At 42.0% G+C, this 16,700-nt stretch overlaps 1 protein-coding gene across 1 annotated transcript in view; it reads right to left on the reverse strand.

Annotated features, from left to right (window-relative positions):
* PREX2 (phosphatidylinositol-3,4,5-trisphosphate-dependent Rac exchange factor 2) overlaps positions 1-5,629 on the reverse strand; it is a 221,094-nt gene extending 215,465 nt beyond the window's left edge. Inside the window, exon 1 of the mRNA XM_015408888.1 lies at positions 5,489-5,629. Within this exon, the coding sequence (XP_015264374.1) occupies positions 5,489-5,629 (141 nt within the window). The remainder of the gene's footprint in view (positions 1-5,488) is intronic.
* Positions 5,630-16,700: the final 11,071 nt, after the last annotated feature.

Consider the following 16,700-nt stretch of genomic DNA (forward strand, 5'->3'; position numbering starts at 1 on the left):
AGCATATTCATCTTCTTCATGAATAAAATTTTCCTACACTGAGAAAGGAACAGGTTACTCTAGTACTACCTGTAATCCTTAACAAGGTAATTCAGGTGGCTGGAAAAGGTTCCAATTCAACAATCTACACATGCCCAAGCAAATAATTCCCCAAAAAATGTTTACAAATAATTTTCCCTTTTAAGTATGAACAGTTGTTATAATGATAGATTCACGTGGGTAGCCATGTCTGTCTGAAGCAACAGAACAAAGTTTGAGTCCAGTGGCACCTTTAAGACCAAGCTGCAAGTAGAGGAGTGGGGAATCAAACATGGTTCTCCCAGATTAGAGTCAGCGCACTTAACCACTACACCAAACTGCTCAATCACATTTATCAAGATGGCTAAGAGTGAAAACAGACCATTATAAAAAGAGAAAAACAATTAAAACAAAAATTAAAATACATACGTAAAGACACTGTTGTGTAGCATGAAGAACCAGGACACAGCATGATTATCAGCTCATCATTTACTAGCACACACAACAGAACAAAGAAATACCGGCCAGGCAGTCAACTATATACAATCCCCATGGCCCACCCCCAGGTCCCATTGGAGGGGTTAAACTTCCCATCAAGGTTCCTATTGGTGCCCACTAGAGGTTTCAGGATCCTAGTCCCTATTGTTCTCTGAGAGTCTAGCTCTGCTGTAAATCGCTGGCGCCTAGAGGTGGTCAGCGGACATAACAGACACAGAGACAGCACATAAGACAGGACAGTGGGGAGGGGACACTGAGGGAAAGCATTTCACTTTGCGGCTAAATCTCAAAAGTTTAGAAACCATGTGACTGGGTTCAAGGAGGGAGTTCCATAGATGAATGGTCAGAACAGAGAATGCCCTGACTCTGTTAGCTGCCCACCTCACCTCTAAAGGTGAGGATATACTCAGCACAACCTTTCAAATGTTCAGGACTTTGGATTCCCTGACCCCAGACTAGGGCTTTAAAAGAAAGAATTAGTGCTTTTATTTGTGTCAGGAAACAAATTTCTAAAAACTCTTAAAATACTAGTTTGAGATGAGTTCCTTCTACCTTTTGTACTCCTGCTGCTGTATTTCTAATCAACTGTAGTTTCTGAACACTCTTCAGAGGGAGTCTCACACAGAGCATGTTACGGTAAATCTAATCTGGATGTGATCAAAGCATGGGCAGATTGTGCGTTTCCTGGAAGGGCCACAGTTGGAAAGCCAACTGGTTGGTCAAAGTTGCTTCATGCCACAGATGTCTGTCTACATAGCTGAATCTAGTATCACTTCCAAGCTGCATACCTGGTCCTTTAGGTGGAGCGTAGCCTAGTGTCAGGCTGAATCCTAATACCTTGATAGGCTACATCACTAACCAACAGCACCTGAGCACTGCATTGGATGTTTCAAGAACCTGCTTTTCCACAAGTTTGAATACGAGCTTGAGAACTAATTACTGTTTCTACAGATTCAATTTGCGAGGAGAAGCAGCTTGCAGTCTTGTTCAAGCAGTCAGTACAATCAGTAGTCTCAACTATGGACTGGTTCTACCACTTGATTTCAGTAATGGAGTGACTACCTTCCTTCCCAACCAATACAGACTTTTATGTCAGCCAGAAGAAGGAAGCATTCTGTAGTGAAGAGAAGCAGTGATGGAATACGAGAGAGGGACTGGTTAAGAGGATAATATCTTTGTAAGTTAAAAGGTAACCAGAATAATGGACAAGTTTGGCCTTGGGGAACAAAATGAAACCAGGCAAAGGTTAACAGAGTTTTGTCAAGAGAACACACTGGTCATAGCGAAACCCTCTTCCAAGAACCTAAGAGGCAACTCTACACATGGACATCACCAGATGGGAGATTGACTATATCATTTGAGTCAAAGATGGAGAAGCTCTATACAGTCAGTAAAAACAAGAGCTGGAACTGACTGTGGCTCAGATCATGAGCTACTCATTGCAAAATTCAGGCTTAAAGTGAAGAAAGTTGGGAAAACTACTAGGCCATTCAAGTTTGACCTAGTTCACATCCCTTATGAATATACAGTGGAGATGAAGAATAGGTTTAAGGGACAGAGTGCCTGAAGAACTATGGACGGAGGTTCGTGACATTGTACAGGAGAGGCAGCAATCAGCAATGCAAGAAAGCAAAGTGACTGTCTGATGAGGCTTTACAAATAGCTGAGGAACAAAGGAAAGTGAAAAGCAAAGGTGAAAAGGAAAGATTTACTCAACAATGCAGATTTCCAAAGAACAGCAAGGAGAGATAAGGAGGCCTTCCTGAATGAACACTGTAAAGTAATAGAGAAAAACAATAGAATGGGAAGGACTATAGATCTCTTCAAGAAAATTGGAGAAATCAAGGGAACGTTCCATTCAAAGCTGGCCATGATAAAGGACAAAAATGGTAGGGACCTAACAGAAGCAAAAGAAATTAGGAAAAGATGGCAAGAATACACAGAAGAACTATACAAGAAGGACCTTAATGTCCTTGACAACCACGACGGTGTGATCACTGACCTCGAGCCAGACATCCTGGAGTCCAAAGTCAAATGGGCCTTAGAAAGCATTACTAACAACAAAGCTAGCAGAGGTGATAGTATCCCAGCTGAGCTATTCAAAGTCTTAAAAGATGATGCTGTTAAAGTGCTGCACTCAATATGCCAGCAAATTTGGAAGGTTCAACGGTGGCCACAGGATTGGAAAAGGTCAGTTTACATTCCAATCCTAAAGAAGGGCAATGCCAAGGAATGTTCAAACTATCACACAATTGCATTCATTTCACACGCTAGCAAGGTCATGCTCAAGATCCTTCAAGCTAGGCTTCAGCAGTACGTGGATAGAGAACTACCAGAAGTACAAGCTGGGTTTTGAAGAGGTAGAAGAAGTAGAGATCAAATTGCCAACATTCACTGGATTATGGAGAAAGCAAGGAGTACCAAAAAAACCATCTACTTTTGCTTCATTGACTATGCTAAAGCCTGTGATAGTGTGGATCACAACAAGCTGTAGCAAGTCCTTAAAGAGATGGGAGTACCAGACCACCTCACATGTCTAAAAGTGAAAGAGGAAAGTGCAAAAGTTGGCTTGAAACTCAACACCAAAAAAACTAAGACCATGGCATCCGGTCCCATCACTCCTTGGCAAATAGAAGGGGAAGTTATGGAAGCAGTGACAGAATTCACGTTCCTGGGATCCAAGATCACTGCGGACGGTGACTGCAGCCATGAAATTAAAAGACGCCTGCTCCTTGGGAGGAAAGCTATGGCAAACCTAGACAACATAATAAAAAGTAGAGACATCACCCTGCCAACAAAAATCCGTATGGTCAAAGCAATGGTATTCCTAGTAGTAATGTATGGCTATGAGAGTTGGACCATAAGGAGGGCCGAGCGCTGAAGAATAGATGCTTTCAAATTATGGTGCTGGAGAAGACGAGAGTCCCTTGGACTGCAAGGAGATCGAATCAGTCAATCCTAAAAGAAATCAACCCTGACTGTTCCATGGAAGGGCAGATAATGAAGCTGAAGTTTAAATACTTTGGCCACCAAATGAGCATTCACTGGAGAAGACCCTGATGCTGGGAAAGATTGAAGGTAGAAGAAGGGAACAGCAAAGGATGAGATGGTTAGACAGTGTTATCAATGGAACGAACATGAAATTAAGCAAACTCCGGAGGACAGCGGAAGACAGGTGGGTCTAGCATGATGTGGTCCATGAGGTCACAAGGAGTCGAACTCGACTGTGCAACTGAACAACAATAACAACAAATCTTTTTAACCAGTACTACATTACTGAAATTCAGGCTCCAACACAAAACATGCTTACACACATGCAAATCTCATTTAAATCAATAGCTTAACCAGAGACTTTTTTGACATGTTTCTCAAGTCAGTCTCCCAATACATAACATTATATAAAGATGCATAATAAGTCAGTCAATGTTGTAATAAATATTAAACATTTACTATCCTTTATCGCACAGATTGTTTTCCATAAAATACAGCCAAGAAGCAGTCCTTGCACCACTATGCATCAGTAATCACAAAATCTCACAGTTCATAAATACGTGTCATGCTCTTTAAATAAGATTGTTATTCTAAATGGTTTATGTAATTTTTAACATCATTTGAAAGTTTTCAGGTATATCAGCTCTGCAGAAGAAAACTTATCTTGCAACCAGATTCTGTGCATAACAAAAGGTGAAGGACAAAACAATAGAGCATATGAATTAATTTTTTTTATAAAACTATTTTGGTCCATTTATACCTTTTTCATGGTGATACAGAACCCAAGAATTGATGACAAGACTACTTTGCGAATTATATTTTACATCAGTTCTTTAGCTATTGCTGTTCCTGCCAAAAGCCAAGCTGAGATTTTTTTCTTGCATGATAATAAGCAGAAAGTTCACAGATCTCAGAAAAGTAAGCAGGAAGTTTGCTGTTTGAAAGATTTTCCTCTCAGACAGGATGGCGATGGGGGGGGCGGGAGAGGAGAGGAAAACTGTGAGGCCTGTTATGACAGGCACTCCACAAAATTAAGCAGACAACTTGAGATGTGTTTATCCCAAATGCTTCTTAAGTGATGCTACTGATAAAAGATACAATGGGCCAGGAGAGTAATGCAGTGATGTTTGTGTTACCATGCTTCACAGGAAGTTCTGCCTTCAAGCCTTCCAGAAGGTTGCTTTATCTAAATACAAAAGCTTCTCCTACCTAACCCCACTAAACTCTAGGAAACACTGACATTAAAAAAATACACAGTCAGGAGGACTCATTGCTTCAGCTCACTCCATTAGCCTTATGGCCAGGTGTGCTATTATTTTATAAGCAACTGGTAGTTCCTTCAGTTATCAAACAAATTATTACCCAAAGAGGATTTCTGCACTGGAGGATGCAGGGGGAGGAAACAGAGGAAGGGGCAAATGCTACATGTGGCTTTAATATTGAACAGCTGCTATAGATGAGGCAAACCCCCCCCCCGTGGCTCTGCAACCCCCTGCCAGAATACTGTGTTTCAGTGATTACTTTAAGTACAGAGACTGTGGCGCTTTAGGAGCTGCAACTCAAAACTTCACTATACCCCAAACACTCTTCAATCCGCATGTACCTGAAGCAAACCCCATTCAGCACTTCTTAACGCCCAGGGAAATTATCTGGCCTGTGGGAAGTTCTCAAGCACCTTGGCAGATATTTTTAAAACCGCTTAAGTGATAGCTTTATCATCTCTGCACCATATGGAAATCTCCTGTCACCAGAAGCCAGTCATCCTCCAAGCTACCTCAGTACTTTTCAAGTCCTCCTGAAGCTACAGCTTACTTCTTTAGAGAGGGGGAGGGGCAGGGAGTTCACGCCGTTTCTCACGCGGGTCCCTATTTATTGAGTTCCGTCAGGGCATTACCCTCCCCCTCTTTGTGGCTGCTTGTGCACAACAAAGTCAGCAAAGGCATCTGAGGCAAAGCAGAAGGGGGGGTGGGGGTAAACTCACCGACACCAAAAACTCCAGCGTGCCCACATAGTCGCGTTCCGTCTTCAGCAGCTCATTCAAAACGCACACCCTGAGGCGCAGCTGCTTCTCCAGGTCCTTCCCGCTTTCTCCTTTTCCTTCACCTTTGCTTTCTTCTGTCATTGTCCCACCCCAGCCCACCCGGTCCCCAAAAAGAAACTTCTCACTTTTCCTCAGCTCCCCTCCTGTTTGTGAGGCGACAGGCAGGAGAAAGGCTGGTAAATGCCTCAGGGTTTCCTACACACGCACACACGCACTAAAGTTCAGAGAGGACAACAAAAGAGCCCTCTCAGTTCCATAGTAGAAGTTGCAATTCTGAGGTTCGCAGCCTTTTCAGCTGACTCCCCTCACGCTCCCACTGCTCAAGAAGTAAGACGAAAAGCAGTGGAGGTTTTTTTTTCCGCCGACTGTCCTTTTCCAGTAAGGAAGGGAGACCCAGCCTGAAGGAAATGAGTGGTCACCGGCTCCTTGCTCGCTTTGCATAACTGAGAGATTTGGAGGCTTCCAACAGCAGCAGCAGCACTTGGCCATTAATCAAAAGCTTTTGTGTCCATGTGACTCCGACCCCTTTCCCTCCCCTGCGCCAAAACTCAGGAAAAAGCAAAGGAAGCACAACCTTGGGAACGCTTGCGTGCCAGCAACTGCTTGTTTCACACACAAGCTTGTACGGTTTTACTTTGTTCAGGGCTAATTGGAGATCTCCCAGTTGAGAGGCTGCTGCTTTAAACTGTCCCAAACGAGCTAGACTGCTGGGATTCTGGCCCAGGCTTTATTGTTCTTTGAGTCCGGCCTCCTACCCACAGATTTCTACGTGTACCAAGAGTCTCTTAGAGAAACAATTATTAATTGGATGTGTATGCATTGGTATCTAACAAGTATGCATCATTGTCCATGTATACAAAGTTCAGTTTTCTTACTAAAGAGTAGGTGTAGTTCCCATTTGCCAAGCCATAGAAAAACAAGAATTCAAACTCAGAAAGGCTGTGTTCACATCTGTCACAGCGACAGGAGCCCTCTGCAGATTAACAGTTGTCTTCACCTGGTGGAGGAGCTGTGGATCATGTTGGTTGGCCCTGGCACTGTACCTGATTTCCATGTGTTCATAGTTGCATGTGTATAGGCCTCATGTACACCTGAACACATTTTGTTCATGTCTGGCACTCATGCATCTTCAGCTGCTCATTCATAAACATGGAAAATGGGCATGCTAGGGCAGCAGGGCCAATATTGCCCTATGTATACAGTAGCTTTATTAGTCCACAGTAGGCTGGGAGGGTATATAAATATACATATTGAAACTTTGTTGGTTGTACTGATTCGCTTTGAGTCCGTGTGAAAAAGGTGGACTATAAATAATGTAAATACATTTGTTTTGACATCACCAGATGACCATTCCAGAAAGATGAGACACAGGTCTTCAGAAAACTAGTTGAGAAAGAAAGAAATGTTTGTTTTCACTTTTTTGTTTTTTGCCATCAGGTCATAGCTGACTTATGGTGACTCCATGGGGTCACCATCATGGGGCTTTCGGCAAGAGACATTCTGAGGTGGTTTGCCATTGCCTGCCTCTTTGTCAAAACCCTGGTACTCCTTGGTGGTCTCCCATCCAAATACTGACCGGGGGCAACTCTGCTCAGCTTCCAAGATCTGGCTAGCCTGGGCTATCCAGGTCACAATCAATAGAGAAGCCTTTTCGTACATTGCCATTACCATTTCCTGCACAGAGATTATTGTGCATATAGCCTCAAAATGTGGAAAAAATTGTGATAAGCGTCATATATTGCAATATACAATATGCCACAATATTGCTTAATATTTTTTGTTGTGGCATAAGCTTGCATGATAACAAACAAGACCACGGTGTAATGTAACCAACAAAACAATAAATCACCGTGTATGAGTATACACTATAAGCAAATATTTTTATATAATGCTTTTGAAATTAAATTGTCAGCAAAATTACAACTATAACAAATTAAATGCAATCTTAGGCTTGACAGTACATATAAGACACTACAGTATAATTTTAGACAAACAACGGATATCTAGTATAAGTCCGTTTACGAATCCTTCTTCAGGTTTGTCGTCTGTATTTCTTATCTTCAAACAAATAAAGTGCTGCAAGCATTATTTCACAATGTAAATTTCATATACAGTTTTTTGTACGTTTTCACGCTTAATCATTATTTCACAATGTAAATTTCATATACAGGTAGCTGAGCCAAATATCACATTGTAGACTCTGTCACATGAGAGCATGATAGGAGCTCCCCAGTCACCAGATTAAGCGTGAAAACGTACAAAAAACTGTATATGAAATTTACATTGTGAAATAATGATTAAGCGTGAAAACGTACAAAAAACTGTATATGAAATTTACATTGTGAAATAATGCTTGCAGCACTTTATTTGTTTGAAGATAAGAAATACAGACGACAAACCTGAAGAAGGATTCGTAAACGGACTTATACTAGATATCCGTTGTTTGTCTAAAATTATACTGTAGTGTCTTATATGTACTGTCAAGCCTAAGATTGCATTTAATTTGTTATAGTTGTAATTTTGCTGACAATTTAATTTCAAAAGCATTATATAAAAATATTTGCTTATAGTGTATACTCATACACGGTGATTTATTGTTTTGTTGATAAGCTTGCATGAGTCAAAACTCACTTCATCAGATACATAAAGTGCTGCATTTAGTTGGCAGAGAGATTTCTACCCAAAACTGCTATCACCAGCTGGGTGTATATCACATATTTAAATGTTAATCTACATGAAAGCAATTATAACAAGTGAATCAGCATCAGGACTGCAAGACACTCTATGTTGTCCTAAAGAAAGTTAAAGGAGCTGCGGTGGCTCAGAGGTTAAGACGCTGAGCTGCAGACCAGAAGATCAGTAGTTTGGCAGCTCGAGACCTGAGTGCCGCATGACGGAGTGAACTCCCGTCTCTGGCCCCAGCTCCTGCCAATCTAGCAGTTCAAAAGCAAGAAATTGCAAGTAGATAAATAGGTACCACTTAGGTGGGAAGGTAATAGCGTTCCATGTGCCTCAGCGTTTAGTCATGCCGGCCACATGACCACGGAAATGTCTTTGGACAGCTCTGGCTCTTCGTCTTGGAAACGGAGATGAGCACCGCCCCCTAGAGTTGGATTTGATTACCTTTCGAGCAAGGGAAACCTTTACCTCTTTAAAGAAAGTTACATCTTCTAAATCCATTGAAGTTTGCTTAGGATGAATATATTAATGTACCGAGAATCTAATGTATTCTTCAGGTCCAATACCTTCTCAAGGTGAACAAAGCAAGTAATATAATCCTATAGGTATGCAGAGTAAAGTATTAGGTGAGTAGCTATACTGAGCAGTCTAGTACAAGAGTTCTTTAAGTCAGTGGACTCAAAAGAGTGTAACTTGTTTTGGAAATGAAGTGTAACGTATTTTAGAGCTGAGAGAACTCAAATAGCTATTACCATCCATCAGGGTGTTCTTAAAAGATGGAGCAGCATGGCCAAGAAGCTTTCCTGAAAGTAAAGACTATGTACCTTCAAAGTTGTATCGCTCTAGATCACTGATGTTGATAGTCAATTTCCTAAATATAGAGTACTGTCCTGGCAAAGTGTGATCAGTATGAACTCAGCATAGTAGGTGGGGGAAGAATAGCATAGTAATTTCCTCACACATAACCAGGAAACTTCTCACCAATGCTACTGAGGCCCCGTTCACACGGAGCATTTGCTGCACTGAAGAAGAAGAAGAGATTGGATTTATACCCCGCCCTTCACTTGGAGTCTCAGAGCGGCTTACAAACTCCTTTCCCTTCCCCTCCCCACAACAGACACCCTGTGAGGTGGGTGGGGCTGAGAGAGCTCTGACACAAACTGCTCTTTTTCAAGGACAGCTGTGCCAGAGCCTGTGACTGACCCAAGGTCACATCAGCAGGTGCAGGTGGAGGAGTGGGGAATCAAACCTGGTTCTCCCAGATTAGAGTCCGCCCACTTAACCACTACACCAAACTGGCTCTCTGAAGGCACGATCATCCCGCGGATTTTCCGGGTGCGATCACACTGAAACATCTGGGAGGCATAGCGCACCCGTGGCTAACCCGTGGCTTCTTGCTGATGATGCAGATTAAAAAACTACCACATACAAGGTACTAGTTTCCAGAAAATGCGGGGCAAGGGCGAGCGTCTGATCGCGTTTCCGCGTGAATCCTGTGGCATCTGCCGCCCGTCCATGTCCCGTTGCAAACCGGATGTTTGGTTTTTTTAAGTCTCCACAGGATACGCACAAATGATCATGCGCATGCGCAAACTTCAGCAAAGGGAAAAAATCCCGTTTGCCACGGAAGCGGCACCTAGCGATTGCCGGTGTGATTGCGCCGCGCTGCTTCTTTGCCACACTACAGGATAGCCGTGTGATCGGCACCTAACGGCCTAACCATGGGACCTCGATGGAACATGTGATCGGGCTGCCGCGCGTTACTTTGCTCCGGGGCTAACAGCCACGCTCTCCCCCCCCCCCCTGCGCATTTTCCGGCCCGTGTGACCAGGACCTGAGAACATTTGCAGAATGGAGGTTTTGGCACAGCCACAAGTGATGGGGGACCAGAGACACTGCATTGATGCTGGTGCTGGCTGCTTGACAATGGTAAAATTATGCAGGAGGTCTACAGGAACAGCATGTGCAAATTTCTGAATTCCGTGTTAGTTGCCAAATTCCACAAAGTGTGTATGGCTGCACTATTTCAATGTCTTGATTATGTGACCATCAAATCTACAGTTAGGCTTGCGATTTTGAATGGTATCAAATCACAGGATTTAAAAACTAAACCATAACTGTGCTTTTATTTAATGTACAGAATAAGTGTTTGCCATTAATAGTGTCCTGACCACACTGCCTATTAGGTTTGTGTTATGTTGAGACACTTGAGTTGGACTGTTTTACAGAATTGTTATATAATCTCTCATGCACTCTGGTGAGCCAAAACACTAGTGCCTTTCTCAATAACAAGTGAGGGAGGGTCCATTCAAAAACAGATTAAGGGCTACCAAGAGAGAGAGAGAGACAGACAGAGAACCAAGAACAGTCAGTTCTCTGTTTTCTTTCCTTTAATGTGTATGATTTAGAATGCCCCATCACAAATTGTGTCACAAGCTAGGGTACAGAGAAACTACAGTCTCCTGGGGAGAAGAGGATTTAACATGGAAAGATAGGGACCTAGAAGAATCTGTAAGTAAGCCTTAGGCAATACTTATCCACTCTTGCTAGATCACTCTGTTTGCAAAAGAGATTTTATTCTTCAGGTCCATAGAATAAAGGCATTGCGAGATGTTTTTGTAGTATTTGAACTATGTGAGCTTCAAGACAAAAGCTTCTAAAAGTGACTATCATAACAATGTGAGAGTCAAAATGCTTTCACATTCCCATTGTTTTCACTATCCTTGGGTGGTAAAACTAAAAGTAGGTCTACTGTGGCCCCGGTCACAGTGGGGGGAAAAGGTGCGGCTGAAGTGCGGCTTTTTTGAGCCGCATCAAAAGAGACGCGCAGCAGCAGGATCAGACAGATCCCCCGAGCCGCCGTGCAGTTGCTCCCAGCACAATCAGATGCCGGGGGGGAGCCACAGATTGGTGAGTGAGGCAGCCCGCTGCACATGTGTGCACCTGCACAGTTTGGCCGGGGGCCTTGCATGCTGCTGGAGACGGGCACGCCGGCGATCCCACGGCCGCCCCTGCTGCGGATTTTCAGGTAAGTAATAGTGTTTTGTAGGGGGGGTTTTGATCCACATCTTCAGCCGGAAGAGACGGATCGGGGACGGGTGCGTGCTGCTTCCCAGATGTTGTGGTGTGATCGTGCCCGCTTACTGTGCCCCCGATCCGTCCCTCTCGCGGATCAAAGCCTCCCGTGTGTAAGTCAATTTGATTCAGTGGAGCTTACCCCTAGGAAAGTGTTCATAGGATTGCAGCCTAAATACTCTTACTTGGACATAAATTCTGTCAAAACTGTCAGACCAACTTAAATAGTTTCAAAATATATGGTCTTTGCTCCCATAATACATGATATTTGGATTGTAGTTGCTTGGATCTCAAGAACATGCAGACAGAGAGGAAACCACAGAAAGGATATTTTTTGCCTTTCCCTTCCCACTGCCGGTCCCTGCAGTGCCCCAAAGCTGTTTCAGGGGACCAATGAGAACAGCGTGAAATGAAGCACAGGGAGTTAGAACTAGAGGGGTAAGATACAAATTCCTCCCCCATTACTTATGTGCAAGCTCTTCCACATACAGGTGTTTGCAGAGCAGTTAATTAATTGTTTTTATCATTTTATACTTATTAGATGTATTTGTATTATATTTATTGTAATTTAAATGTTGTAAGCTGCCCTGAGAGCCCTGTGGAGAGGGGGTGCAGGGTATAAATTAAACAAACAATTCAACAGGATAGGGTTTCCTTCGTCCTACCACAGTCTTTCACTCCATGCTATTGCTACAACCCTCAGCAGATCCAGCAGTACCAAATCCAACAGTTAGCTCAAGAACCTATTGCAGTATAAAAGTGAAGGGGGGCAAAGCATGAAGATATTATTATGCCATTTTGCTGTAGTGACTCTTGGTTTTTCACATTCCAGCTTCTTAGATAAACTACTGGATCCTGCACAGTTATCTCCCAATCCTCCTTCCTTATGCAAAGAAAATGCAAGGGAAGGATAACATTTTTTGGAATTCTCTTCATTGGCAATTAGAGGCATTTGTTTTCAAATCACATCCTCGTGGATATGACAGCAGACTATAACCAGCCTTAAGAAGATCCACAAACAGCCCTTTATATTTTTATTGGCAGGCTCTTTGCTGCAGTTCATGCCCAGAAAGCCAAGCTAATCAAGTTTTCAGAATATTTTTGAAATGAATGAAACTTTTCAATTAAATTTAGCCATATTTGCACTGGTTTATGGAGTGTCATGCTTTTGTTACTTTACTTCAGTAAATAATTTCTTCCTGACAATTTCATTCTGCTATTTGGAATAAGATAAGATTATATACTGATGTCAACAATGCTAATTGCCCATCTGCAGTATGTTTCATATTTATTACACTTGGAAGACTCCATTCATCAATGTTTTCAGGGATGAATAAAAAGTGCTTTTCTTATTCAGTGCTAGAAATGAGAAACTGCTTAGAAAACTGGAAAGAAGGATGAATTCCTCAGCTTCATTACAGACTATCTGAGCACATGCAATAAACATGCATGGGGCTAGGAGCAGGATTTCAATGGAATATTGCTTGTGTAGACGATACAAACATATAAACATACACATATGGCTTTGTCTGTGAATTGGTAAACCAATCTTTTGTAGGTTTCCTAGTTGCTCATATAATTTATACCAGGGCTATTTTTGGGCAGGAACGCACAGGAATGGAGTTCCGGCTGGCTTCAGAGTTGGCCACGCCCACTACAGCCAAAATCTCTGCCTGCGTGGCTACAGAGGGAAGGCCTGGAGAGTGACCCCTCCAGTGACTCTAAGACGGGCGGGCCAGGGGGGCCTCTGGAAGGATCAGGGAGTCATTTAAATGCCTCCCCATGCCGTCCCCGGCCTGTCCAAGGGCCGGCTTGCCCGGGCTCCCTGCAACCACGGGGCACCCAGGTAAGCCAAGGGAAGGCAGCTTAAACTGCCTTCCCTTCCCTCCCGCGGGCCACCCAGGCAAGGCATGGGTGTGTGTGGCCTAATATGCTAATGAGTTGTGCTGTCAGGGGTGTGGCCTAATATGCTAATGTGTTTGTGCTGTTTGGTGTGGCCTATTATGCTAATGAGTTCTTGCTGGGCTTTTTCTAAAAAAAAAAGCCCTGGTTTATACACTATACACAAAATGTAGTAAATGTGTAAATTAGAAGGGGGGGTGCCACTTCAATACATTTCTTCCCTCTGGTGGTGGAGAGTGCCATCAACTTTCAGCTGACTAATGGTGAGCCTGTATGATTTTCAAGGCAAGAGACTAACAGAGGTGATTTGCTATCGCCTGCCTCTGCATAGCAACCTTGGACTTCCTTGGTGGCCTCCCATAAAAATACTAACTACAGTTGACCCTGCTTAGCATCCAAAATCTGATGAAGTAGGGCTAGCCTGGGCCATCCTGGTCAGGGTTTCGTCCCTATACATGTTTATTGTATGTACTTAGATATCAGAGAAGGACTAAAATTACATCATTGGATTCCTAGCTTGCCTTCCAAAAAGTTCTAAAAAACAAGTGACTGTTAGGACCCCCATTCTAAACAATAATTGAATTCATTCATTCAACAAATCAGGCTATAACTGTTCACTATACCATAACAGGGAACATTATGTTCCTATGAATCATTTATATAGCATTTTAATACATATTTTACAATGACTTGTCCTAGTCCTCACAACAGCTTTTTAATGTAGGTCATGTATTATTCTCTCTTGCTGATGAGATATAGGACTGAAAGAGTGAGTTGCCAAGGATATCCAGGGACTTTATGGGTAAAGTATTTACGTTTCTGGGGCCTCATATCTGAAGTTTGCACAAAGAACACACCCACTGTGCTCTTCATGCTGAAGCAAGGCACACTTCCCTACAACCAACAATATTTTCCCAAACGTGTTCACAACACTATATATTTTTTGCCATTAACATTAAAAATGTTTTTGTAGGAAATGTGATTCATACTGGGGGAACCATAATGCTAAAAAACAAAATTGTAGCCACTTGGGTCAAGTTTGGGGGGCCTGCAATCCAATTTTATATGTCCCAAGACAGCAATTTTCATGGCACTTCGTATGTGTATCATTCTATTATTCCTTAGTGGCTGCAACACAAAAATATTGTTTCCATGTAATCTCTCTTTCTGCCACAGCATTGACAATGGATAGTATAGAAGCTGTGCATTCTGTTGAACAAAAATGAGAGGGATTGCTCATTCTATTTTTAAGTATAATTCTGTTTCAGAATTGGGCCAAAGTTCTGGTTCAGGATGTCCAAACTCTCAGTGATCAATATGATCTTGCAATATTAGTTTGGAATTTGTTAGTGTATATAGTTCCATACCTGAAGACTCATAACAATTTTTAGGATTGGAAAAATGTCCAAAGAAATTTCAGAAGCCAGAAGTAGAAGCTAAACAGTATTACCAGTGGCTGGGGGCAAAGCTCTTTGCATCTTTCCATGATCAGAAGCAAGAAAAAAATCTGCACAGATATATGAATATTTAATTACTGTTTATAATTTACACAGTTCACAAAATTCATCTGTTCTTAATACAGAATTTGCCTGTTTTCACACAGATTTGGTTTTTTAAATGTTATTTTAGTGGAAAATATGCACTGTTCAGAAACACTGAAGCAATATGTGTGTATGGATGTGTTAAGTGCTGACAAGTTGCCTCCGACTTACGGCTACCCTATGAATTAATCACCTCCAAAAGATCCTGTTATTAACAGCCTTGCTCAGATCTTGTAAACTGAGGGCCATGGCTTCCTAGATTGAGTCAATCCGTGTCATGCTGGGTCTTCCTCTTTTCCTACTTCCTTCAACTTTTCCTAGCATTATTATCTTTTCTAGTGATGTTTCTCTTATAATGTGAGTAAAGTAAGATACCCTTCATTTGGTCATTTGAGCTTCTAGGGAGAGCTCATGATTTGATCAAGAACCCACTGTTGTCTTTTTGGTGGTCCCTGGTATCTGCAAAAATCTTCTCCAACACCACACTTCAAATTAATCAACTTTTTTCCTATCAGCTTTCTTCATTGTCCAACTTTCACACCCATACATGGGAAATACTATAGCAAAATTATCTTGATATTGGTTTCCAGCAACACATCCTTACACTGAAGGATCTCTTCTAGGTCCTTCACGGCTGCCCTTGCCAATCTCAATCTCTTTCTGATTTCTTGGTTGCAGTGTTCCTTTCGGTTAATGATTGAGCCAAGGAATAGAAAATCTTTAACAGTTTCAGTTTCTTCATCAGCCTTAAAGCAATATAGCATTACAGTTGATGCAAAAAGTGTGTGAATAAATATACTGAATACTTGAACTGATATGCTGACACACTGCTTCAGATAGTCTTAAAGAATAGCAGGATTTCTTAGAATGTTGCAGTACAACCATGAGGGTATACGATGGGGATTTCCTGTGGAAGCCCTGAGTCTTTTGCTTAGAATGAGGAATCATTCCCATTTGGCTACTACAATTGTGTTTGTGAGCTTTTATTTCCTGTACAGGTGCTGCTTCAAGGCTAAGGTGGAACAGCAGGAAAATTCTTGAAGGTGGCTGAACTGAAACAGTATTAAAATCTGGGAATATATGGGTTGAGCTGTTCTATCATTCTGTGTAACGATTTGAGTTCTGACTGCAATTCATGACTTTAGGCAAGACATTTTAGCCATTTGTGTGACATTATATCCCTAAAAATTGTGGAGAGATCTTTAACAGAGATATCCAAGCAAAGCAATGTGGCTCTTAAATTATTCATGTATTCTAAAATGTCTGGCATCATTCTACTTTAGTGTGTTCATTTGTGGGGAAATTTTTTTCCCCCACATTCCTTTTAAAAAGTAGTATTTGCATTCAGAAAAAAAACAAACTCTGGAGCCTATTCTTGGGATCGTGTTTATCATCATACCAATAGTGTGACTGAAAGGCAGGCTGGTAGTGGCTCATCTTACACTGAACAACAAGGCACTCCAAGTGAGGAGCCAGGATATCGACAGCAGTAATTAATATAGGACCAAGAGTTTATGGGCTCTCTGTATCATCCAATCCTGCTGGTCTGAAGGCTGCATCACCCCTTCCTTCTATTGAAAGAGGTGATTATGGAAGCAGCAGAAATCTGACCAACAGTTCTTTCTGTTCTGGTGGCACAGGGACCTTTTAGAATCTGTACATCCCCACACTAGATTTAGTAATACCATTACAAGGGAGAAAACAGATTCACTTTTTGAATAGAAGGTACATTTTTCTATGTCTTTGTAACTTACTTTTTCCAGTGAAACAGAGCTATATCTAGAACTTGTTCTTTTTCAAAAAACTGTACAGATTCACCATTGCTGTTACTAAAACAGATTTGGTGGGCTTAACCATAAATGTTTTAAAACAATCCTAGTATCAACACTGGGAAATCTCCCATAAAAGGGGAACATTATTTTAATAAAATACATAATGTGAAGATTCTCAACTAG

Source organism: Gekko japonicus, unplaced genomic scaffold, assembly GCF_001447785.1.
Source record: "Gekko japonicus isolate JY-2015 unplaced genomic scaffold, Gekko_japonicus_V1.1 scaffold88, whole genome shotgun sequence".
Lineage (NCBI taxonomy): Eukaryota > Metazoa > Chordata > Lepidosauria > Squamata > Gekkonidae > Gekko > Gekko japonicus.